Genomic DNA, 27410 nt, shown 5'->3' with positions numbered 1-27410 from the left:
AAGGTGTGATGCCTAAGCAGTGGAATAATGCAATCATAGTTTTGCTGCATAAGAAAGGAGATAAATCAGAAATTGGAAATTATAGACCAATTAGCTTGTTATCCCACATCTACAAGTTGTTCACAAGGGTCATTACTAACAGATTAGAAAGAATACTGAATGAGAATCAACCGAAAGAGCAAGCTGGCTTTAGAACAAGATTCTCAACTATGGATCACCTTCACGTAATATCACAGCTAATGGAGAAAGCAAATGAAATAAAACACCATTATGCCTGACATTTGTGGATTATGAAAAGGTATTTGACTCCATACAGCATAAGGCAATGTTTCGGGCACTGGAAAGACAAGGCATAGATACCCCACATATTATGATTTTGAAGAAAATATATGAGAATGCTACTTCCTTTATTAGACTAGACAAAGACAGTAGGAAATTTAAAATCGAGAAAGGAGTTCGACAAGGAGGCACAATATCTTTTAAGCTGTTTACTGCTGCCCTTGAGGAAGCTTTCAGAAGATTAGACTGGTTGCAGAAAGGAGTCATTGTGAATGGAGAGTACCTAAACCATTTACGATTTGCAGATGACATTGTGGTCATAAGCCACGATCCCAAAGAATTAGAGTAAAATCTTAATGAGTTATGCCGAGTTAGTAAGGATTTTGGACTAAAGATGAATATGGCTAAAACAAAAGTAATGACGAACAAGCATGCCACAGAAAGGGAAATAATGATTGAAGGAGCAGTAATTGAAAAGGTGGTGTCATATACTTATCTGGGACAAGTTATTAGCTGTAATAATGATAAATGGCTGGAAATCAAGAGAAGAATAAATTTTGGATGGATAGCATTCAGGTAATATAGTTACATACTGAAGAGCATTATCCCAGTTTGTGTGAAATGTAAAATAACGAACCAGACTTATGTAAGTGAAACTTGGGCACTCACCAAAAGAATGGAAGAGTAGCTGAGAACTACACAGCGAAGAATGGAACAAATTATATTGGGAATCAGACTGTTAGATAAGAAGAGAAACACATGGATTAGGCGGCAGCAAACTCAAGTAAAGGATATTCTTTTCAAAACTAAAGAACTAAAATGGTCTTGGGCAGGACACATAGCTCGAAGACATGATGACAGATGAACTAAGAAAATAACAGAATGGTTCCCACGAGGAGCTAGAAGAAAACCTGGAAGACAAAGGCAGAGATGGATAGATGAATTCATGAGTTTGTTGGTAGTAAATGGATGGCCCGTGCTCAAAACAGAAGGAACTGGAAAGTTGCTGGAGAGGCCTTCGTCCTGCAGTGGATTGAAAATGGCTGATAATGATGACTGTCTTTACTGTCATTAACAAACCTGCCAACCTTTGTATCATCTGCAAACTTGGATATTAAACCTGACATACCTTCATCAAGATGGCCTCTGTAGCCGAGTGGTCAGGAGCAGGAGTGCAGTAGCACACACACTTTGAGTAGACCAGAGTTCAAGCCCCTGGCTGCTAAATACTGTTGATCTGCCAACCTGCACTGGACCAGCGTGGCAGATTATGGTCCATTTTCACTCAGCATGAATTGTTGATTAGGCTTCCATCGTGCAGTGGGTTGATAATGGCTGCAGTTTTTTTTTTTTTTACCTTCATCAGTATCATTGATAAATATAAAAAACAACAATGGGCCCAACACTGAACCCTGGGGAACTCCACTAATAACATTTGTCCACGAAGAGCAGTGCCCATTGATTACCACTCTCTGTCTGCTCCCACTCAACCATCCCTTTATCCATTGTAAAACTTACCCTTAATGCCATACCTCTCCAATTTGTACAGCAGTCTTCCATTTGCAACAGTATCAAAAGCTTTCCTGAAATCCAAGTATATGATATCAAAATTATTTTTGGCATTCAGTTCCTTTGTGACCACATCATAGTATCCAATCAAATTGGTCAGACAAGACCTCCTTAACAAACCCATGCTGTGTATTGACTATTACTGCAGTCTTGTCTACATGATCCTGCAATGCTTCTTTAACCTGTGTCTCCATTATTCTGAACACAACTTAAAATAACAGGTCTATAGTTACCTGTGTCGCCTTTTGAACCAACTTTATGAATTGGTGATACGTTTGCACACCTCCAGTCCATGGGGACTTCCCCTCAGTCCAAGGAAGCTCTCATAATTATGGCTAAGGATTTCCTTACTTCCTTTGCTGGTGCCTTCGTAGACAGGTGGGCAGGAGCAGTGCGTAGCACACCCTTCTTGATTAGACCGGGGTTCAAGCCCGTGACCACCAAATATGGAGGATGCGGAAAGGTCACGGAATGAACATTGCATGTCCCCTGAGCAATATGGCCTTAGTTGCTAATGCTTCTAAAAACCAAATATGAACAACAACTTCCTTTGCTGCCTCCTTTAATATAACTGGATAGATCCCATCCATCCCAGGTGCCTTTTTTTATGTTTAACTTCAACAATTTCTCCTCCACTTTGCTCTTAGTTATTACAAAATCACTTAGCTCCCTGTTAGAGTTTGATTAACTTCTGGCATTCCCCTCATTGAATAACTCGTCATGTGTGAATGTAGATGCAAAATAATCATTCAGTTTATCAGCTTCCTGAGCATGATCATCAATAGTCAACCCATCTATGTTAAGTGGTCCAATCTGATTCATCCCTTTCCTTCTAGAGTTTACATAAGTAAAGAACTCTTTTCAATCTTTGCCAAGGATTTTTCTTAATCTGCCTTCACCTGCTTTACCTCCTCTGTGACTTGATTACAGACTAGTTTATATCTGTCATGGGCTTCTGTGTCACCTGATACTTTATATGCATCGCATACATTCTTCTTCTCTGCCACTAGCCTCATTAGTTCATCTGACATCCATTTAGGCCTTGAACAGTATTTCTTAGTTGGAATGAAATGTCAAGTAGCCTCCAAAATTAAGTCCCTGAAGGATTCCCATTTAGAATTCAACATTAGTAACATCTGTGTAGAATTTAAAAACTGTCTGAGACCCCTGTGGTCACTTTTACGAAAGCAAAAGCCCTTCCCTTTAACCTTGAAGGTAGTTACATCTTTAAGTAATTCCCACATCTGTACATTGTGATCACTGTCACCCAGTGGTTCCTTTATCTGTAAATAATTAATGCATCAATAATCCTTGCGGATAATCAGATGAAGAGTATTACTCTCCCTCTGGTTGCCTCTCAAACATGTTGCTGTAGAAAACAGTCATCCAATAAATCCACAAGTTCCAGTTAAAATCCCCCATTATAAGACATTCTGATTTACTGGCCCACTCTTATTTCTCTGCACAATTATTCATTATAATCATCAGATTCATTAGGCCTATAACACACACACCTACTCTCATTTTTCCTTTCCCAGTGCTTATGTCACACCAAAAAACTCAACATTGCATTGTTCCCCAACATCAATTGTATGTACTTCCTTATATTTTATGTATTTCTTAACTAACAGCGTAACCCCTCCTCCCTACCTGTCCTGTCTATCCATTCTGTACAGATTGTTCTCCCCAAATTCCAATTCTGCACTGCTTATGTCTGTGTGACACCACATCTCTGATATTCCAACAATATCTGCCTTTGATGTCTTGACTAACACTTCAAGCTCATCAAATTTATTAACTATTCTCCTAGCATTGGTGTACATGTAACTATACATGCACCTGTTTATACTCTTAGTTACCTTAACACAGCCCATGTATTTATTTGTTCCAATATGACTCCCAGTAGTCCTGGAAATCCCCATTGCCTTGCTTTCCAGGCTGCTGCTCATTCTAATAGAAGCATGCAAGAATCACTTTTGCCTCTTCCTGCGGCCGCTGTTAACCTTTTATCTGTGTCACCCCCCCAAAACTAGCAGTTTTCCAACCCACCTAACACTGCCTCGATAGCATCAAATTTATTAACTATACTCCTAGCATTGGTGTACATGTAACTATACATGCACCTGTTTATACTCTTAGTTACCTTATCACAGCCCATGTATTTATTTGTTCCAATATGACTCCCAGTAGTCCTGGAAATCCCCATTGCCTTGCTTTCCAGGCTGTACATGTAACTATTGGTGTACATGTAACTATACATGCACCTGTTTATACTCTTAGTTACCTTAACACAGCCCATGTATTTATTTGTTCCAATATGACTCCCAGTAGTCCTGGAAATCCCCATTGCCTTGCTTTCCAGGCTGCTGCTCATTCTAATAGAAGCATGCAAGAATCACTTTTGCCTCTTCCTGCGGCCGCTGTTAACCTTTTATCTGTGTCACCCCCCAAAACTAGCAGTTTTCCAACCCACCTAACACTGCCTCGATAGCATCAGCAAATATTCTTGCACTCTTTCTGTTTAAGTGTACCTCATCCCTGTAGAAGCAGTCTCTCCATCAACAAGCACAGACCATCTGAAAAAAAGTTTACCCCTTGAGCCTTGCACAGTCTCTCCAGGGTTGAATTGATCGACAAGGCTGTCATTATATATTCCCTCCTATCGTGTCTGGGCAGAATTGCAGACACTTTCACATTCAACCTTAACTCATGACTTTTTTCAACATTGAACTGTACTTGTTGAGTAAATCTGCAGATCTCTTACTCTTAATATCATTAGTTCCAAAGTAAGATAGCTGTTGACACATTGGTAGGATTTTTTGGCACATTTGCTTGGCTGAGTCTCCTAAGGATTTTTGGCGACCAGAGTGAGTTAGATGCATCAGCAAAATCTGTAGATGTTGTTAGAATGCATTTTTGATCCAGTTATTAACATTTGATAAGATATAGTGCATGGCATCTTCTGTGTACGGTCCTTGCTTGAAGCCAAATTGTATTTCAGATTTAAAGTTTCTTCATCATAGTAGCTGTTAATTCTATGTAGGAGTAAGCATTCCATGGTTTTCCTAATACAGGTAATAGGTCTGTAAGATTTTGGTTCTATGGGATTTTTCTCTGGATATTTTTGAATAATCCTGATTACTACCAGTTTCCATTTTTATGAAAATTTTCCTTCTGTTAGACATTGGTTAAACAACTGTAATAGAATTTTGTGTAAATTTCTGCTACGTTTTTTAACAGTTTCTATATCAGTTAGGTCATGTCCAGGACACTTGTTTTTTAGCAGTGCTAGTTGCAATTTATATAAGGTGAAGGGTGGTTCTTTGGACATATTACTATATTTTTCATTGCTGGCTATAATGTCGCACTGAGCCTGGGTTAGTACCTGGTCCTCAATCTGGAAGATGTGGTCTAATGTAGTGTTGACAGAGTCTGCCCAATTGTGAGTTGGGTTCCATCTGTCTTAATTGCGGAGTTCACAGTTTGTTGGTGACAATCCTGTAAACCACATCCCAAAGATCAGCATTACTAGACATCCCCATCAAGGTCTGCCAAGATGCCTTCTTTTTAGTCCTTATTAGAACAGTATATGAATTTCTGAGAGTCCTATAGTAAATCTGCAGATTTACTATATAAAACTCGGCAACCCTACCTATAGAAATCCTATAGGTAGGGTTGCCAGATTTCTGTGACTGGATTAAAGGATGCTCAAAAGTAATTAATGCTACCACTTTACAACTAATTTTCAGAAAATACATATGAAGGAAGGCTGTTCCAGAAAACGGCAGTTGAATGAATAAACGAGGAAGATGAAAAGTTGATTCTCTGAGTTTGAAGTTGGACAGTAAATGAATATTGGCTGGTGGCGGCACGTCTTTGGACTGTTTTGAAAGAGAGAGTGGGAATTATAGAAGCCAATTCAAAAGAACAGTGGCCATGGAAGTATCTATAGAAATGACATGCAGCAGAAACAGTACATCTACGAGACAGCGAGTGTTAGAGAGGAGTCATTAATTAACCTGACTGCCCGCTTCTGAATGGAATCTTGAAGCCTGAGAGTTTTGGGGGCAATGTCCAGATATGGGAACAATATTCCATGGTAGGGTGGATTTGGGATTCCAAATCCCAAATGTTTGAATTTATTTGAATTTTAGCAAAGAATTTGACTTATGAGAGGTTACTGTTATTTGTTGAAGCTGAAACATGTTATTTGTATCCATAAATTGATCCACAAATTGCAAAAGAAAAGAAGAAACAGAAGACATATTTAGAAAATTTGTCTTAAATTTATTACTCTTCACTAATAATGCAGTATAGTTAATTTTATTTTTAAATAAATCATTCAATAAGATTCAGTTATATTTTTATCATATATAATAAAAGAATTTTAATGATTACTAGGCGGCTTCGCCCTTTGCTCGCTTTGCTCAGTAATCCCCGTGCACACTTTTCTACATAATATGTAGAGGTATGTGCAGTGAGTCAAATGTTTTCTACATAAGAGCATTAGCATTAGCATTAGTAGAGGCATATGATGCAAGAAAGCAAGCTTATTCAGCATCAGCCAAAAAAAAAAATAAAATAAATAAAAAAAAAAAATAAAAAAAAAAATAAAATAATAAAAAAAACAACCACTACTCCCATTTCACCCCTCCGTTCGTTCGAAATACCTGTCCAGCTGAGCCTTAAATTTGTTTAGGCTATCAACTTCAACAACAAGCGATGGGAGTCGATTCCACAAACCAACTGCCCACTGGCTAAAGGCAAATTTCCGCACATCTATCCGACATCCGTCCTTCCTCAATTTGAATTTATGCCCTCTCAGGTGATTATTCTGAGCAAGAGGAAGAATCCCATCGGCATTGAGCATGCTCAAGCCATTCAAAGCCTTATACACCTCTATCAGATCACCTCGCCGATGCCTAGTCTCCAGGCTCTGTAATTTGCAAAACTTAAGCCTTTCTTCGTAAGAGCAACCCTTTGTTCCATTCACTAATCTTGTTGCCCTTCTCTGTACTCGTTCCAGCAGCTCTACATCCTTCTTGAAATGAGGCCTCCAGACCTGTATACAGTACTCAAGGTGTGGCCTGACCAATGCCTTATACAAGGGAATAATCACATCCCTGTCCCTGCTAGAAAAATTCCTGTATATCATTGACAAGACACCATGAGCTACTCTTGCAGCTCGTCTGCACTGCTCAGAGAACTTCATATCTGCCTGCACAATTACCCCCAGGTCCTTTTCATTCTCTACCACTGTCAGCGTAGTACCACAGAGTTGATACGTTGATCTGGGGTTACTGTTTCCCATATGTAGTACTTTACATTTGTCAATGTTAAACTTCATTTGCCACCTCTCAGCCCATCTGCTCAACCTTTCCAGATCCTGTTGCAGCAGCATAGTATCAGTAGTGTCCTTAACAACCCTTCCAACCTTGGTATCGTCTGCAAACTTGGACATTAAGCCTGATACACCATCATCAATATCATTTATAAATACAGAAAACAACAATGGACCCAACACTGAACCCTGAGGAACTCCACTAATAACATTAGTCCACGTTGAGCAGTGTCCATTGATTACCACTCTCTGTCTTCTGCCACTCAACCATCCCTTTATCCATAGCAGCAATTTGCCTCCAATGCCACACTTCTCCAATTTGTGCAGCAGTCTTCCATGCGCAACAGTATCAAAAGCCTTTCTAAGATCCAAATATATAATATCAAAGTTATTCCCTACATCCAGTTCTTTTGTGACTACATCATAGTATCCAATCAAATTGGTCAGACAAGACCTGCCCTTAACAAAACCATGCTGTGTCTGAGCTATAACTGAATTCTTGTCCAGATGATCCTGCAGTGCTTCTTTAACCAGTGCCTCCATTAATTTTCCTTAAACCGAAGTTAAACTAACAGGTCTATAATTACTTGTGTCAGCCTCTGATCCTCCTTTGTGAATTGGGGTTACATTTGCACATCTCCAGTCCATGGGTACCTCCCCTGAGTCCAAAGAAGCTCTCATAATTATGGCTAGGGGTTTGCTTACTTCCTTTGCTGCCTCCTTTAATATAACTGGATAGATCCCATCCACCCCGGGTGCCTTTTTTATGTTTATCCTCAACAATTTCTCCTCCACTTTCCTCTCAGTTATTAGAAAATCATCTAGCTCACTGCCAATGTTTACTTCACCTACGACATTCCCCTTCCTGAATAACTCCTCATGTGTGAATGTAGATGCAAAATATTCGTTTAGATTGTTAGCCACCTTAGCTGGATCCTCAACTGTTGAACCATCAACATCCAGTGGACCAATCTGATTCATCCCTTTCCTTCTTGAGTTTAAATAGGTAAAGAACTCCTTTCTGTTTTTCTTTGCATCCTCTGCCAAGGATTTCTCATAATCTGCCTTTGCCTGCTTAATCTCCTTTGTGACTTGGTTACAGACCAACTTATATCTATCATAGGCTTCCATGTCACCCATTAATTTGTATGTATCCCATGCATTTTTCTTCTCTGCCATATGTCTCATTAGTTCATCTGACAACCATTTAGGCCTGAACCTTGAACAATATTGCTTGGTTGGTATGTAAAGCCTGGTAGCGTCCAAGATTAGTTCCTTGAATGCTTCCCATTTTGAATTTGCTGTTGGTAACATCATCAGTTGGTCCCACTGTATAGAATTTAAATACTGTCTCAGACCATCATAGTCGCCTTTACGAAAGCAAAAACCCTTCCCTTTACCTCTGATGGTAGTTACCTCGTTGAGTAAATCCCACTTCAGCACACTGTGATCACTGCCACCCAGTGGTTCCTTTATCTGCAGATTCCTAATGCATGAAGAATCACTACTGATAATCAGATCAAGAGTATTACTCCCTCTAGTTGCCTCCCGAACATGCTGGTGTAGAAAACAATCATCCAATAAATCCACAAAAGCCTTGCTAGTGTGTGAGTGACCAACCCACAAATTCCAGTCAATATCTGGGAAATTAAAATCCCCCATTATAAGACTCTCTGATTTACTGGCCCATTCTATTTCCCTGTACAGTATCTTATTATACTCATCAGAGTCATTAGTCCTATAGCACACTCCTACTCTCAATTTTGATTTACCTATGCTTATGTCACACCAAACTGACTCGACACTGCCCTGTCCATCAATGTCGACTGGCTTCACTTCCTTGGATTTTATGTGTTTTTTAACGAATAGCATAACCCCTCCTCCCCTCCTGTCCTGTCTATCCTTTCTATACACATTGTACTCCCCAAATTCCAGTTCTGCATTCCTTATATCTGTGTGACTCCACGTCTCTGATATCCCAACAATATCTGCCTTTGATGTTTTGAGCAATACCTCAAATTCATCAAATTTATTTACTAAACTCCTAGCATTGGTGTACACGCAAGTATACATGCACCTGTTTCTATTCTTAGCTACCCTAACACAACCCATGTGTTTACTTGTACCGCAATGACTTCCAGCAGTCTCTGAAATATCCTGCATCTTGTTTTTCAGGCTTCTGTTCATTCCAATAGAAGCAGTGCAAGAATCTCTTTCACCTCTGCCAGTGGCTACTGTTAATCCATTAGTCTTTGTCTCCCCCCCAAGCTAGCAGTTTTCCGACCCACCTAACACTGCCTCGATAGCATCAGCAAATATTCTTGCACCCTTTCTATTTAAGTGTATCCCATCCCTGTAGAAGCAATCTCTCCTATTAACAAGTACATTCCAGGCTGAAAAAAATTCTACCCCTTGAGCCTTGCACAATCTTTCCAGGGCCGAATTGATCGACAAGGCTCTCATCATATACTCCCTCCTGTCGTGTCTGGGCAGAATTGCAGACACTACCTGTTGAAACGCACTGATCGATAACTAATCTGATATATAAAAGGAAATAGAAAGTGTAAGAAAAAATTATAAAAAGTAAAATTGTGGAATGTTGAGTGAATGAAAGTTATTATTAATTGCATGTTCAATTTTAGTCTCTTCACCACATAGACTGATGGCTATGCAGGCCTTCAAGGACTTCATGATCATCCAAACTGTAGCTTTTCCTAGCTGGAAATGGTGTGGGATGCCAATGCTGGCCATTTGGTCTGTCCCACACTGACCTGGGTCAGTGTGGGACAGACCAAATCAGACAGACCAAATCCCGTTTCAAATCAGTCAGGTGCCTCAACTACTGTTACCTCTGGTCTACTACCCTTTTCATCCCACCCTCTTCCTATCTCCCCATTATCTTCTTTCCAATAAAAAATTTAGTAAAACTCCAGCAAAACAGTGATTGACAAGTTGTGACTCTGCCCACTATCTGCCTGGGGTGTTCCCCCCCCCCCCCCACAGGCGCCTCCGTAGCCAGGTGGGAAGGAGCAGCAGTCCGTAGAACACGCTTCTTGATTAGACCGGGGTTCGAGCCCGTCACCACCAAATACGGAGAATGCGGAAAGGTCAGGGAATGACCACCGCATATCCCGGAGCAACCTTGCCTTAGTTGCTAATGCTCCCAAAAAAAAAATAACCAAATAACCCCTCCCCCCCACTTGCTGCTGTTTTTAGATTGTGAACTCATTTTCCGATTCAAAAAAAGCGGGATGGGCTAAACAGCCTACCTAATCTAAGCACCCCCCCTCCTCGATGACACAAAACAATCAGAAAGAAAATGCCTCCACAATAATCACCCAATCACAGAACTTGACCGTATAATCACTCCATTCTACGACCACGACCACTGAGTTAGTACAATCACAGCACTGAGTGGGAGGTGCTTTCACCTGGCTTTCATTGTTGTACCCTATACTGGAGTTCTGCCAAAAAAAATTTTTTTTTTTTGGGGCTCTCCTTGGATACCAGGGCTACCCCAGTATCCAGTGAGAATGACCAGAGCTTTCTTCTCTCCTAATGTGTCCTGGCCTGCCTCCCAGGGGTAGTGACAGAAACATTGGGTGTTAGTTGCTCTCCACAAGGCCCCAGGCTGGCTAAGTGACCAGTGGAACAAAAAAACCAACACTAACACACACACACTGTGGCCTTATGCAGCGTATTGTATTCTACACAGAATAAAAAATGCGGAATTGGGGGAGACCCCCAGTGTAGCCTGCAAAAAAACACTATGTCACTGATCTATATCTAATCAGGAAATGACCTATGTAATTATTTACCTGTGCATTTGTAATGCACAGCATTCTCAAGGTCAAATAAATATCACTATGTAATTTTCCTTATTATTTATATCATATAACAGTAAAACTTATTACTTATACCATATAACTAAATGTAAAATTTACCTTATTATTTATACCATATTACTTAGTAATGTATAACTTATTATTTATACCATAAAACTAAACGTAAAATTATGAAAATAATAATAATAATAATAAAAAAAAGCGAGTCTTTACAATTTGATACCCCCTTCCAACTGATTCTTGTGAATAGTAGTGATTGACACGCTAGCCCGCTATGGTTAGTGTTAGTTAGGGTGTTTATCCCCTACTTGCCGTGGTGTTTATTCCCTAAGGTGTGTATCTTCTACTTGCCATTTATACCACACTTTTAAACAGTAGAAAGTGTGGTATAAACCCCCTAACTTAACTTTATTCCCCACTTTCCTCTGTTTTAAACTGCGTCAAGTGGGGGATAAACACTCAAGACTAACAGATTCATGTGTAAAACGGTTTCATAATCTATTGTTTACAAGATAATGGACACACCATTTTTCGCTTGAATCCGTCCCGAATTGGTGGCGTAAACTAATGTAACCTTCTTTAAGTAGTTCAAAATGAAAATCTATTAAAAAACTATTTCTTTTGCTTGAATAATCCAGCACTAACAGGGAGAAAAGTGTGTTTTCTCAATCTATATACAAGTGACACGATATGCTATACCTTGATTTGCAAGAATGACATATAATGCAAGTATGCCATTGTTGCATCCGAAAGAGCAGGACTAAATTATTTAACTGAAATATTTACAAAATACTATTTACAAATATGCAATATTCATTAATGTACAAAAAAGTTACAATGGAATGTTTGATGCCAGTTAGATAGTGAAGCATGTGCACGAGGTGGTGAACATTATGGAGGCAATTGTCAATAATTAATTGCATTTGTAGTGACGTAATTGCCTCTCTCTCCTCTCTCATTGGCTTGAATAAAGATCATTAGGAGGAAAACTTTTTTAATGTGTAGAGAGAAAAAAAATGAAAATATATTTATAATATAATTAGTTTTAAAAATTTTTTTTGAAAAGTTACTTTTCAGAAACAGTACAGCAGTTACTCTTCTTCCTTGGATTGGTGATCGTTCTGTAGAAAGCTCTTTTGCACAGTGCAATTTTGGCAGGAAAGGCAAAAATTAAATCCCTCTTGATTCCCTCTGTCAGGAAACAATGTACTGGGCAAAGGCTGGGCGAGACTGTCTATCCTAAATATCACCCGCCATCTTTTGACAATGTATAATTCAAGTAAATCACTTAAGATGTGAAACTGCAATTGCCATTCCCAGTAGCTTTGAAACTACAGAGAAAGTGCCCTGACCCTCCTCTAAATTCCAGCCTCGATTTAAAACTGCACTCAGTTTTTTTCTCTTCATTATTGAACATAAATAGGTAACATTACTTTTTTAAAAAATAATGTTACTTACGTTAATTATGTAGTTTGTTAAGCATTTAATAATCCAATTTGATTTATTCACCTGGTGTACAAGGGTTTCATTATATACTCTGTAGATAATCATTGCACAGTGCCATTTCCTAATTGCAATGTTTTTAGCAAAAAACTAATAAAAAGAGTTAATTTTAGGAGTTAATATATTATTTTTTAGTAGTATTGCATTCAATTTTTTACATTCAAAACCCTGAACCACACCTGCCACTTGAAATGCAAAATTAACTGAAGACAAGACAGGACAGATGGTGCCTCCGTAGCCAGGTGTGGAGGAGCAGCAGTGCATAGCACACACTTCTTGATTAAACTGGGGTTCAAGCCCGTGACCACTGAATACGGAGGATGCGGAAAAGTCAGGGAATGACCACAGCATATCCCCGGAGCAATGTGGCCTTAGTTGCTAATGCTCCTAAAAATCAAATAACAACAACAAGACAGACCTAAATGCTGGTAACTTGCAAGTTTTCGTGGGTACACAACCCAGTGCAGGAGTCTAGCTCTAGGCATGGATCTTTATTTGGCGTTCGTAGGCCATACATATTCTTTATATAGTGCCGACCGGGTTAGCCGGGTGGGTAAAGTGCCTGCCTGGTAACCCAAAGGTCGCGGGTTCGAATCCCACCTCGGGCTTGGATCAAAGTACTGCAAAAACCTTGGGAGGTGCATTATGGCCACAGAAGCCGATGCGCCAATAACTACCAAAAAAAAAAAAAATATTCTTTATTCCGAGGCCTCACTACATTTATATCAAATATATTAAACTTTCTGTATTATTATTATTATCGTTGCTCTTATATTATTTCTTCCTGATTTGGGGGTGGGGGGATTCCACCCGATGACTGGTGCTGCTACCAAGTACAGCAGGTCCCCGTTATAACGCAGTTTGCTTTACGCTGATTTGCTATAACACTGTTCTTATATTATAACCCCTATCTGACTATAACGCTGTCACTTTATTCATTCAACTGCTGTTTCCTGGAACAACCTTCCTTCGTACGTATTTCCTGAAAATTACAGTCCACGGAAGTTCAAGTCTAATGTCAACAAATATATTCTTTTGTCTTCTCAACCTTCAACTCAAGCACGGTACTAGGTACTATAGGTTCTAATACCTCTCGTGTTTGGGGTTTTCATAAAAAAAAAATAATAAAACATCTTGTGATATTCTGATATCATATCCATCTAGTTTAATTTTTATTTTTTTTATTATACTCCAGAACAGCCTAAGCCTTACAGAGGAGAAAAAGAACAGTAATAATACAGGTATATTTACAGTTAATATACAATGTCCATTATCAATATACAAAGTCAAATGTCAATATAACAGTAATAGTACAGGTCTATTTGCAGTAAATATGCAGTCAAATGTCAATATACAATATATTCAGTGGAATATCATATTTTACAGGTGATTTTCATGAAAAAGTGGGGGGGGGAGCATGCTCTATGAAGTAATGAAATTTTTGGATAGGGCATACACATGGTAAGAATATACCCAGATCCTTGACATAACATGGCCCTGACAATGCCACCTGCAAACACAGTACTTGGACTCCCTCCAGTCACTATCTGGTGGAGTAGAGGTAGCAAGGTTATACACTAGCTGATCTGGAAGCCTCCTAGAGAGTTACCAGTAGGTTCAGTCCGGTGTACTAAGTAGCGGCCAGCCTGTGAACACCGTTTTAGAGCTCTACCCACGAAATGTAAGGAAATTGGATCTCGCCATGATGTTCATCATAACCTTAAAAGTCATCAGTCATACTGCATGAAGGAAGAGATGGGGAAGTGTTGATATTAACTTAGCTCTGGAGACTAAACATTGGTTCCACATAGTATTGCCTGGTAACACAGAGGGGCGGCATTCCTCCACGTGGTGTGGTGTGGTGTGGTGTGGGCACTACACCTCGACCCCTGCTTACGTTGGTTCACACCTGGGTGGTCACCCACAGTGTGCATGTGAATGGAGGTTATACCCAGGATTACTAACAGATCCACCATTGTGAATGTGCAAGCAGAGGATTTGGCTGTCATCCAGACTTTGCCAAACTTGGGTCCGCTTGACTTGAATGTCACCCGATTATCAGTTCCATTAGCGTAAAATGAAAGAAGGGAGTTGTAACCAAATAATAATTATAAATTTGTGTATTCAGGAATTATTTGTAAAATAATAATGAGTTTACCTCAATATAGTACGTAGAATAACTTCTGTATGATACTCTCACGAATTTAAAACGAAAAAATCGAAAATTTACATTAGATTAAAAAATGTGAAGTTTTCGATTTTTTTCGTTTTAATTTCTGGAGAGTATCATACGGAAGTGTTCTACGTACTATATTGAGGTAAACTCCTTTTATTATTTTACAAATATTAATATCAACGTAGAACGTATTGAGTATTACAGCTCTGATTCATAATAATTCAGGAAGTATATAATGCATTGAAGGTGTAATAACAGCTTTTAGAGCTAGTTTGAAAGGGATTTGATTGTGAAGCATTAACCAGGTGTATTATCAGTTGAGCAGAATTTAAAATGGAAAGTTGTGATAAAATTTTTCTGTGCATATGGCCTAGTTGAAAGATAAACAAAAAGTGGAAGCAGCAGCAGAAACTAATGCTGAAGAAAGAGTGGTATTGGTTTTAGAGTTAAATAAAAGTGTAGGAAATTACATCTGTGAAGATTTCTAAGAAAGTTTGGAGATAAAAAATAAATTTAATAATAATTCATACCTGCCAATTCTCTGGATTTGTGAGCAGTATCTTTTAGACTCATTTTGACTGTGTCTATTTCACCGTTTACCCCTCCATCGTTTTGATTAAAAAAAAAAAAAAATGAAAAAAAAAAGGAAGTAAAACTACAGCTGTTAAATTCAGAATTATACTAATTTTTGTTAGTAAATTTCCTGACATTGGCTAGTTTACATTCGAACTCTAAATGTGTGGAACAGTGTGTCTTGTTCTCTGTGTTATGTGAAGACAAGAAGTGGTAGCAGCTACTTTGAAATTTGTACAGATTTCACTTTGACACGTTTTGTTTTGAAATATTTTTCTTGACTTTTTGCAAGTTAATATTGAATATATTCTTGTATTGTGATATTTTGAGGCATTAAATAAGGTCCTAAATTTAGGAAATTGGCATAGCTAGAAGTGTTACCAGAAGAAATTGGGAAATGCAGTTACTTGAAACCTGTGCTCTTTTGATTACACAACAGCGGTTCACCACTACAATAACATTCCTTGTTTGGGAAATTATCATTACCTCCATTCTCTATAGACTGTTCTTGTTATTCATGGCTATTCACATCTTCGTTGTTTTGTAGTTGGAATATCTTTAACCTATCTGTAGTTTTGCTACAATTTCATGTGTAGTGCAGAAAGTTGTTCCGTTTGCATTTGTGTACAAGCAATCTGTACAGAAATTTTTGGTTCAAAATTATTGAATGAAACTTTCTCTGCTGTAATTGCATGGAAACACCTGTTAAGTAGCACAACCACTATTGCAACTTTTTTTGTTTAGTGGTCACACTACCTCACATGTATTGCTTGGGGGGGGGGGAAACAACCTGCATGGCTTGTATTTTATGACATTAGTCATTATTGGTACGTAATTACCAATTTCCTTCTTTTAGTATTTTCTTCCTTTAACCTAGGCTTTGTTCAAACAACAAATACAAGACAGCTTATTTATATATGTATTTATTTTTTTAAGTAAGGAAAGAATTATTAACAAAAATAGTAATTGAGTCATGAAGTGAGCTGCAAACAAGCGTAATGACTGTGATAGTTTAAATTTTTTTTTGTATTTAAAAACAAACCCTGTCATTAAGTTCAAGTTTGAGAATGTCAGTAATCACTACTGTTAAGCATACCAAATTAGGAACTATTGCAAATATGTCTGCTACTTTTCTTATTGGTCTTGTAGCTATTGCTGTTTTATTATTATTAATTGATTAAGCCTTCTGAGTTTGAATGAATAGATGTAGTACATTAGTTCTTTATAATTTTTATTTTTTGTCTTAGGTTTAAATAATTTGCATTTCGAAATTTAGATTGAGCTTAAAAGAACAGAAACGGACTGAATTATATGCAAAACAAGGCCGTGGGAGTCAGTTCACATCCAAAGCAGAGAGAGATAAATGGATCCAGAAAGAACTAAAATCATTACAACGAGCAATCAGAGATAAGAGAGAGCAAGTGAGTTTTTGTAAATAATTTCTTTGAAAGTCATTAACAATTTTTTTTATTAACAACAACAGTCTTTATTATTAAAATTAAAAATTTTTGAGCATTCTATGTATTTCACTTTAGTACAGGGTTATCAGACTCTGAAGTGCCTGTGAATCGTCAGTGCTGCATTGTGGTTCTTGGGAGATTTGTGGGCTGAATGATCAGCACTTGAGGAGAAGGGGGCTTGCATGCCATACTACTTTACACACAATGCAATGGTGTTTCATTGCTAAAAGAATATATTAAATATTTTCATCTATATCCCCTTGCACAAAAATATGTGATCTCGCTATCAATAACATTTATTAAAGTTCATATAATTTTACTTACTAAAATTGTAATCTTTAAGAAAGGACAGATGTAGAATAGATGTGCGGAAATTTGCCTTTAGCCAGCGGGTGGTTAATTGCTGGAACAAACTTCCATCTGTCGTTGTGGAAGTTGATAGGTTAAATAAATTTAAGGAGGTACTGGACAGGTATTTGGAGGGAATGGTGTGTTTTTTTTTTTTTTTTTTTTTTTGGCTGATGCTGCATAAGCTCCTACACTTGCTTTCTTGCATCATGTGCCACTACTACTACTACTTAATGTATAAATTTACTTAAATTATATATTAGTATATCTCCTTTAAGTATCAACATTTACCATTATTTTCAGATAGGTTTAATTTTGATAACCTATGAAAGCTAACATTTGAAGTGACACAACAAACATTTTAGAGGGCTACAAGCAGCCTGGCAAGCTACCAATTTGATATGCCTGCTTTAGGGGGATTTCATGATGCTTTGCTTTGTACCATGATAGAATTTATGCTTGCTTCTCAGTTTTCTAGTAATTGTATACTATCATGTTGGTAATGGAATGAGAGGGAATGAGATGTTGATTTAGCTGACTGAGATCACACCTTAAGCATGTGGTGCTATCTTGTAAGTTTATTCATACCTGCTCACTTTCTGGATTTACAATGGAGAATCGATCTTTTTGATTATTTTTGACCAGTACTATGTCTCACCAGTGTAAACAGGTTTTCTTTCCCCCCATTTCTCACAAAAAGTAGTAAAATTACCCTGAATTAGCTGCCAGTTTATTAATGAAATTAATGTAAATTTACATTAACGTTTCTTTTCAATTGGTTTATTTTTTTTTTTTGTCTCTTTGTGCTGGTGCATATGTGGTGTGTGAAGCTAATTGACAATGTTCTTTAGTAAGATGCCAAAGAAATACAATATAAAATTTCAGAAGATGTAAACAAGATTTTCTGTATATTGTAAAATCTGGAAAAGGTAATAGGATGTGGGAAAGAGATGTAATCAGCCATTTGCAAACAAATGAGCATATGGACAACATACACTGTGTAAAAAGAAATTCAAAAACATTTTAGCATTTCATAGTGAACATGATACTGTCATACATGCTGAATGTTTATTTGTATGTTTCTAAGTGAGTAATCTTCCTCTGAGTTTTGCTAATCATCCAGATGCATTGTTCTGAAATATGTTTTTCCAATAGTGATATAGAAGAAGAAAAAAAAACGGGTTGTGGAAGAACAAAAACAGCAAGCAATTGCTGTAGAAAGTGAACACAGAGGGAAAGGAAAGGTACAAATCCTGCATGGACATACACAAAAAGTGAATATTTCAGAATTAGACCGATTTGCTAACATAAATATAGAATATAACTTATTTCAGAACAGTTGTCAAATCAAAAACAGCTTTTTCATAGCATTTGAAGGGTACAAAATTGGGCATCTGCTTTTGAACAACTTGTAAGTTATTTATTTTGTTATTTGTTTTTTTTTTTTTTAAGGAGCATTAGCAACTAAGGCCATATCGCTCCGGGAATATGCGGTGGTCATTCCCTGACCTTTCTGAATCCTAAGTATTTGGTGGTGATGGGCTCAAACCCGGGTCTAATCAAGAAGCATGTGCTACGCACTGTTGCTCCTTCCCACCTGGCTACGGAGGTGCCTACAACAACAACTTGTAAGCATGTGGGATTCCTTTTAGAAAATTGACTGACACTTAATGTTGAAAATACTTGAGTCGTGGTAGACCTGAAAACTGGAGTAGCACCGGTGTTAAAAGAGGTGATTCAGTATTTCATTTTATGATATAGATGAACAGGGCACTGTTGAGTCAGTTTGGTGTGACATGGGGTGGATGGGATCTATCCAGTTATATTAAAGGAGGCGGCAAAGCAACTAAGCAAACCCTTAGCCATAATTATGAGAGCGTCCTTGGACTCAGGGGAGGTTCCCACGGACTGAAGATGTACAAATGTATCCCCAATTCACAAAGGGGGATCGAAGGTTGACACGAGTAATTACAGACCAGTTAGTTTAACTTCTGTTCCAGGTAAAATAATGGAGTCACTGGTTAAAGATGCATTGCAGAATCATCTAGACAAGAATGCAGCATTAATTCAGACACAGCATGGGTTTGTTAAGGGAAATTCTTGTCTGACAAATTTGATAGGATATTGTGATTTGGTTACAAAGGAACTGGATGCAAAAAATAATTTTGATATCATATATTTGGATTTCAGGAAAGCTTTTGACACTGTTGTTCACAGAAGACTATTGTACAAATTGGAGCAGAATAGTATTAAAGGTAAGTTGCTACAATGGATAAAAGGATGGTTGAGTGGGAGAAGACAGAGGGTGGTAATCAATGCGTGCTGCTCTTCGTGGACTAATGTTATTAGTGGAGTCCCACTGTTGTTTTGTATATTTATCAATGATATTGATGAAGGTATATCGGGCTTAATGTCGAAGTTTGCAGATGATACAAAGGTTGGCAGGGTTGTTAATGACAGTAATGGCAGTGTGCTACTGCAACAGGATCTAGATAATTTGGGCATATGGGCTAAGAAGTGGCAACTGAAGTTTAACCTTGACAAATGCAAAGTACTGCATATGGGTAGAAGTAACCCCAGAGAAACGTACCAACTGTGTGGTACTGCACTTAAGGTGGTAGAAAATGAAAAAGACCTGGGAGTAATTGTGCAGTCAGATATGAAGTTTTCTGAGCAATGCAGACAGGCTGCCAGGGCAAGTCATGGGGTTTTGTCAATGATATATAGCAATTTTGCTAGCAGGGAAAAGGAGGTGATTATCCCTCTGTATAAGGCAATGGTCAGGCCACACCTTGAGTACAGCATACAGATCTGGAGGCCTCATTTTAGGAAAGATATAGATTTACTTGAGCGTGTATAGAGAAGGGCAACAAGATTGGTGAGGGGAATGAAGGGATCCTCTTACCAAGAGAGGCTTAAGTTCTGCAAATTGCAGTGGCTGGAGACTAGGCACCTGCGCGGTGATCTGATTGAGGTGTATAAGGCCTTGAATGGGTTGAGCACGCTGAATTCTGATGGGATCCTTCCACTTGTTCAGATTACGAACCTAAGGGGGCATAAATTCAAATTAAGAAAAGACAGATATAGAATAGATGTGCGGAAATTTGCCTTTAGCCAGCGGGTGGTTAATTGCTGGTACAAACTTCCATCTGTCGTTGTGGAAGTTGATAGGTTGAATAAATTTAAGGAGGAACTGGACAGGCATTTGGAGGGAATGGTGTGTTTTTTTTTTTTTTTTTTTTGGCTGATGCTGCATAAGCTCATACACTTGCTTTCTTGCATCAAATGCCACTGCTACTACTACTACTACTACTACTACATAAGCACTGTGAAAGCAAAAATAAGAGTAGGAGTGTGTTATACGCCTAATGAACCGAATGAGTACAATGAACAATTGTACAGAGAAATAGAGTGGGATAGTAAATCAGAATGTCCTATAATGGCGGATTTTAACTTCCCAGATATTGACTGGAACTTGTGGGTTGGTCACTCACACACTAGTAAGACCTTTGTGGATTTATTGGATGATTGTTTCTACAGCAGCATGTTCGAGAGAAATCCAGAGAGGGAAATGTTCTTGATCATTTGTGTATTAAGAATTTGCAGATAAAGGAACACTAGGTGGCAGTGATCACAGTGTACTAATGTCGGATTTACTTAAAGATATATATACCATCAGGGGTAAAGGAAAGGGTTTTTGCTTCCGTAAAGGTGAGTACAGTGGTCTCAAGACAGTTTTTTAATTCTGTACAGTGGGATCAACTGATAATGTTACCAACAGCAAATTCTAAGTGGAAAGCATTCAAGGAATTAATCTTGGAAGGTACTAAAAGTTTCATACCTATTAAGAAATATTGTTCAAGGTTTAGGCCTAAATCGTTATCAAATGAACTAATGAGACTCGTGACAGAGAAGAAAAATGCATGGGATGCATATAAATTATCAAGCGACTCAGAAGCCTATGGCAGATATAAGCTAGTCTGTAATCAGGTCACAAAGGAGGTTAGGCAGGCGAAGACAGATTATGAGAAATCTTTGGCAAAAGATGCTAAGAAAAACAGCAAGGATTTCTTTACTTATATAAACGCTAAAAGGAAGGGGATGAATCTGATTGGTCCACTTGATATCGATGGTCCGACTGTTGATGATCCTGCTCAGTTAGCAAACAAACTCAATGAGTATTTTCATCTACATTCACATATGAGGAGTTATTAAGGTTTGAAAATGGCAGAAGGTTATGAAATTGTAGCAGCGTGCTTAATGATTCTGTAATAACTGAGAGCAAAGTGGAGGAGAAATTGTTGAAGTTAAACATAAGAAAGGCACATGGGGTGGATGGGATCTATCCAGTTATATTAAAGGAGGCAGCAAAGCAACTAAGCAAACCTTTAGCCATAATTATAAGAACATCCTTGGACTCAGGGGAGGTCCCCACGGACTGGAGATGTGCAAATGTATCCTGAGTTCACAAAGGGGGATCGAAGGGTGACACAAGTAATTACAGACCAGTTAGTTTAACTTCTGTTCCGGGTAAAATAATGGAGTCCCTGGTTAAAGATGCATTGCAGGATCATCTAGACAAGACAGCAGCAATAATTCAGACACAGCACAGGTTTGTTAAGGGAAATTCTTGTCTGACAAATTTGATAGAATATTATGATGTGGTTACAAAGGAACTGGATGCAAGGAATAACTTTGAAATAATATATTTGGATCTTAGAAAGGCTTTTGATACTGTTGCACATGGAAGACTGCTGCACAAACTGGAGCAGAATGGTATTAAGGGTAAGTTGCTACAATGGATAAAGGGATAGTTGAGGGGGAGAAGACAGAGAGTGGTAATCAATGGACACTGCCCATCGTGGACTAATTTTATCAGTAGAGTCCCACGGGGTTTGGTGTTGGGTCCTTTGTTGTTTTGTATATTTATCAATGATGTTGAAGAAGGTATATCAGGCTTAGTATCGAAGTTTGAAGATGATATAAAGGTTGGCAGGGTTGTTAATGGCAGTAATGGCAGTGTGCTACTGCAACAGGATCTAGATAATTTGGGCAGATGGGCTAAGAAGTGGAAACTGAAGTTTAATCCTGACAAATGCAAAGTACTGCATATGGGTAGAAGTAACCCCAGAGAAACGTACCAACTGTGTGGTACTACACTTAAGGTGGTAGAAAATGAAAAAGACCTGGGAGTAATTGTGCAGTCAGATATGAAGTTTTCTGAGTAATGCAGACAGACTGCCAGGGCAGGCCATGAGGTTTTGTTAATGATATATAGGAATTTTGCTAGCAGGGAAAAGGAGGTGATTGTCCCTCTGTATAAGGCAATGGTCAGGCCACGCCTTGAGTACTGTATACAGGTCTGGAGGCCTCATTTTACGAAGGATGTAGATTTGCTTGAGTGTGTACAGAGAAGGACAACAAGATTGGTGAGGGGAATGAAGGGATCCTCTTACCAAGAGAGGCTTAAGTTCTGCAAATTGTAGTGACTGGAGACTAGGAACCTGCACGGTGATCTGATTGAGGTGTATAAGGCCTTGAATGGGTTGAACATGCTGAATTCTGATGAGATCCTTCTCCTTGTTCAGATTACAAACATATGGGGGCATAAATTCAAATTAAGAAAAGACAGATGTAGAATAGATGTGTGGAAATTTGCCTTTAGCCAGCGGGTGTTAATTTCTGGAACAAACTTCCATCTGTCGTTGTGGAAGTTGATTGGTTAAATAAATTTAAGGAGGAACTGGACAGAGCAATAAAAGTATTGAAGCCTATAACAGTTACAAATTGATCTGCAACAGTGCCACAGAAAGGGTTAGGCTAGAAAAGCAGATTATGAGAAATCGCCGGAAAAAAGAGCAAAGAGTGTGGGAATAAGTAAGTCATCACATATATAAATGCAAAGAACAGAAAGACAAATCAGACACCACCCTTATGTAATGGATGTGTTAGATACCCCAGCTGATGTTTCAGATGAACTGAATAGTTACTTTCCATTTGATATTTACAGAAGGAAAACATATTTACCAACTGATGATATTATCAACTGCAAATTCTAAATGGGAAGCATTCGAGGAAGTAATCATTGAAGCTATTAGCGGGTGGTTAATTTGCCTTTAGCCAGTGGGTGGTTAATTTGCCTTTAGCCAGTGGGTGGTTAATTGCTGGAACAAACTTCCATTTGTCATGGAAGTTGATAGGTTAAATAAATTTAAGGAGGAACTGGACAGGCATTTGGAAGGAATGGTGTGATTTTTTTTTTTTTTTTGGCTGATGTTGCTTAAGCTCATACACTTGCTTTCTTGCATCACATGCCACTACTACTGTTTAATGTAATAAACTAACATAGTCATCTGTACTTAAAAAGGAGCTGCGTCCCTTCCTGTGAAAGTGGATGAATATTTGATGACCTTTACTACTATCTAGAAAAAAGTTCCAAAAAAAGCATCATTAAAAACTTCAGTTAATACATGCCACTGAAGTAAAAAAAGGTTTTTAAGTATGTCTGTACACATTCAGTCTCAGAAACAGTGGCAACCTCTGATAAGGCTATATGAAGTGGTGAGAAAATCTGTTTGAGTACTTTTGAGACAAATTGAAAAGTACAGGTAAATTACTTGTGAGTGGCACTGATTCATTTCCAAATCGAGTTCACAATCAAAAAAAAAAAAAAAGGCAAATAAATGAGCTCCTAAAAAAAAAAAAATTCAAACTTCTGCTAAAAGCAAGCCTAAACAGGCCAGCCTATCCTAACTTGTGCATAAAGTCTGGTCATGTTCCTCTCTTCTGACTTCAATAAGCAATATGCGACAATTTAAAAATTCAAACATAGCTCTTCAGTCCAGCATACCTCACATCCAATTACTGAGGTCGTTGAAGAATGCAGTGTGTACCACCTGTTGTTCAAAGTAGATTAGTGGCATTGAAGAAGAAGAAGAAACAGTAGCATTAGTAGAGGCATATGATGAATGAAAGCAAGCTTCTACAGCATCAGCCAAAAAAAAAAAAAAACCCAAAAAAACCCTTCCCATTTCATCGATTCATTTGCTCCACATGTTTGTCTAGTTCTGCCTTGAATTAATTTAAGCTGTCAACTTCTACAACAATAGATGGAAGTTTGTTCCAGGAATCAACCACCCACTGGCTAAAGTCATCTATTCTACAACTGTCTTTCTTCAATTTGAATTTATGTCCCCTCAGGTGATTAATCTGGGCAAGAGGATGAATCTCATCAGCATTGAGCTTGATCAAACCATTCAAGGCAGGTAACTAATAGGTCTGTAACTATACCTCAATGAGATCACCTTGCAGGTGCCTAGTCTCCAGACACTATAATTTGCAAAAACGTAAGCCTTTCTTCGTAAGAGTAACTCTTTGTTCCATTCAATAATCTTGTTTCCCTTCTCTGTACTCATTCCAACAGCTCTATATCCTTCTTAAAATGAGGCCTTCAGACCTGTAGACAGTACTCAAGGTGTGGCCTGACCATTGCCTTATATAAGATGATAATCATCACCTTATCCCTGCTAGAACAATTCCTGTATATCATTGACAAGACACTATGAGCTACTTTTGTAGATCGTCTGCACTGCTCAGAAACCTTTATATCTGCCTGCACAATTGCCCCCAGGTTGTTTTCGTTCTCTACCACTGTCAATGTAGTACCACAGAGTTGATACGTCACTCTGGGGTTGCTGCTTCCCATATGTAGTAATTTACATTTGTCAATGTCAAACGTCATTTCCCACCTCTCAGCCCATCTACTCAACTTTTCTAGATTCTGTTGCAGCAGCGTACTGTGATTAGTGTCCTTAACAACCCTGCTAACCTTCATATCATCTGCAAACTTGGACATTAAACTTGATATAGCATCATCAGTATCATTCATAAATACAGAAAACAACAATGGACCCAATACTGAACCCTGAGGGTCTCCACTAATAACATTAGTCCACGATGAGCAGTGTCCATTGATTACCACTCTCTGTCTTCTCCCACTCAACCATCCCTTTATCCATAGCAGCAATTTGCCTCCAGTACCACACTGCTCCATTTTGTGCAGCAGTCTTCCATGTGCAACAGTATCAAAAGCCTTTCTAAGATCCAAATATACAATATCAAAGTTATTCCCTGCATCCAGTTCCTTTGTGACCACATCATAGCATCCAATCAAATTATTCAGGCAAGGCTTTCCTTTAACAAAACCATGCTGTGTCCGAGCTATAACCGAAGTCTTGTCTAGATGATCCTGCAGTGCTTCTTTAACCAGTGCCTCCATCAATTTTCCTGGAATAGAAGTTAAACTAAAGGTCTATAATTGCTTGTGTTGCCCTTTGATCTTCCTTTGTGAATTGGGGTCACATTTGCACATCTCTAGTCCATGGGTACCTCCCCTGAGTCCACAGAAGCTCTCATAATTATGGCTAAGGGTTTACTTACTTCCTTTGCTGCCTCCTTTAATATAACTGGATAGATCCCGTCCACCCCGGGTGTCCCTTCTTTATGTTTATCTTCAACAATTTCTCCTCCACTTTCGTCTCAGTTATTACAAAATCATCCAGCTCATTGCCAGAGTTTAACTCACTTCTGGCATTCCCCTCACCTCATGGGTGAATGTAGATGCAAAATACTCATTTAGTTTGTTAGCCACCCGAGCAGGATCAACAACAGTTGAACCATCAATATCCAGTGGACCAATCTGATTCATCCCTTTCCTTCTAGGGGTTACATAGGTAAAGAACTCTTTGTTGTTTTTCTTTACATCCTTTGCCAAGGATTTCTCATATTCTGCCTTTGCCTGTCTAATCTCTTTTGTGAGCTTATATGTATCCCATGCATGCATTTTTCTTCTCTGCCACGTCTCATTAGTTCATCTGACATCCATTTAGGCCTAAACCTTGAAGAATATTTCTTAGTTGGTATGTAAAGCCTAGTAGCTTCCAAAATAAATTCTTTGAATGCTTCCCATTTTGAATTTGCTGTTGGTAACATCATCAGTTCGTCCAACCATATAGAATTTAAATACTATCTCAGACCACCGTAGTTGCCTTTACGAAAGCAAAAACCCTTCCCTTTACACCTGATGGTAGTTATGTCTGAGTAAATCCCACTTCAGCACATTGTGATCACTGCCACCTAGTGATTCCTTTATCTGCAGATTCTTAATGCATGAAGAATCACTACTGATAATCAGATCAAGAGTATTACTACCTCTAGTTGCCTCCCAAACATGCTGATGTAGAAAAAGATTAATCAATAAATCCTCAAATTCCTTGCTAGTGTGTGAGTGACCTACCCACAAATTCCAGTCAATATCTGGGAAATTAAAATCCTCCATTATAAGACTCTCTGATTTACTGGCCCACCCTATTTCCCTGTACAGTTCATTGTTATACTCATCAGAGTCAATAAGCCTATAACACACTCCTACTCTCAATTTTAATCTCCCAGTGCTTATGACACACCAAACTGACCTGACACTATGCTGTCGGGCGATGTCGACTGGCTTCACTTCCTTGGATTTCATGTGTTTCTTAACTAATAGTATAACCCCTCCTATCTTGTCTATCCATCCTGTACACATTGTACTCCCCAAATTCCAGTTCTGCATTCCTTATATCTGTGTGACACCGCATCTCTGATATCCCAACAATATCTGCCTTTGATGTTTTGAGCAATACCTGAAATTCATCAAATATTTTTACCAAACTCCTAGCATTGGTGTACATGCAAGTATACATACACCTGTTCCTGTTGTTAGCTACTCTAACACACAACCCATGTGTTTACATGGGTTGTGTTAGAGTAGTGCAATGACTCCCAGCAGTCTCTGAAATACTGTGCATCTTGTTTTCCAGGCTGCTGCTCATTCCAATAGAAGCAGTGCAAGAATCACTTTCACCTCTGCCAGTGGCTACTGGTAATCTATTAGTCCTTGTATCTCCCCCCAAGCTAGCAGTTTTCTGACCCACCTAACACTGCCTCGATAGCATCAGCAAATATTCTTGCACTCTTTCTATTTAAGTGTATCCCATCCCTGTAGAAGCAGTCTCTCCTGTTAACAAGTACAGACCAGGCTGAAAAAAATTCTACCCCTTGAGCCTTGCACAATCTTTCCAAGGCCAAATTGATCAGCAAGGCTCTCATTATATACTCCCTCCTTTTGTGTCTGGGCAGAATTGCAGACACTTTCAAATTCAACTCTAATTCACGGCTTTTTTCCAACAGTGCCCTCTACTTGTTAAGTAATTCTATCTCCTACTCTTAATATCATTGGTGCCAATGTGTACAACAATATCTCCCTTTGTGCCTTTAAA

The 27410-nt window shown here is 38.5% G+C and overlaps 1 protein-coding gene across 2 annotated transcripts in view; it reads left to right on the top strand.

The window, feature by feature from the left end:
* Nucleotides 1–27410, top strand: part of SMC3 (structural maintenance of chromosomes 3) — a 616656-nt gene that overhangs the window by 163941 nt on the left and 425305 nt on the right. For both annotated transcript variants that reach the window (XM_090374164.1, XM_090374163.1), the window contains exon 11: nucleotides 16563–16707. In XM_090374164.1, the coding sequence (XP_090230290.1) occupies nucleotides 16563–16707 (145 nt within the window). The remainder of the gene's footprint in view (nucleotides 1–16562; nucleotides 16708–27410) is intronic.

The sequence above is a fragment of the Mastigoproctus giganteus genome, chromosome 5 (assembly GCF_048544385.1).
Source record: "Mastigoproctus giganteus isolate SK-2022 chromosome 5, ASM4854438v1, whole genome shotgun sequence".
Lineage (NCBI taxonomy): Eukaryota > Metazoa > Arthropoda > Arachnida > Uropygi > Thelyphonidae > Mastigoproctus > Mastigoproctus giganteus.
The sequence above is the reverse complement of the archived record's forward strand: the minus strand, read 5'-3'. Positions and strand labels throughout refer to the sequence as shown.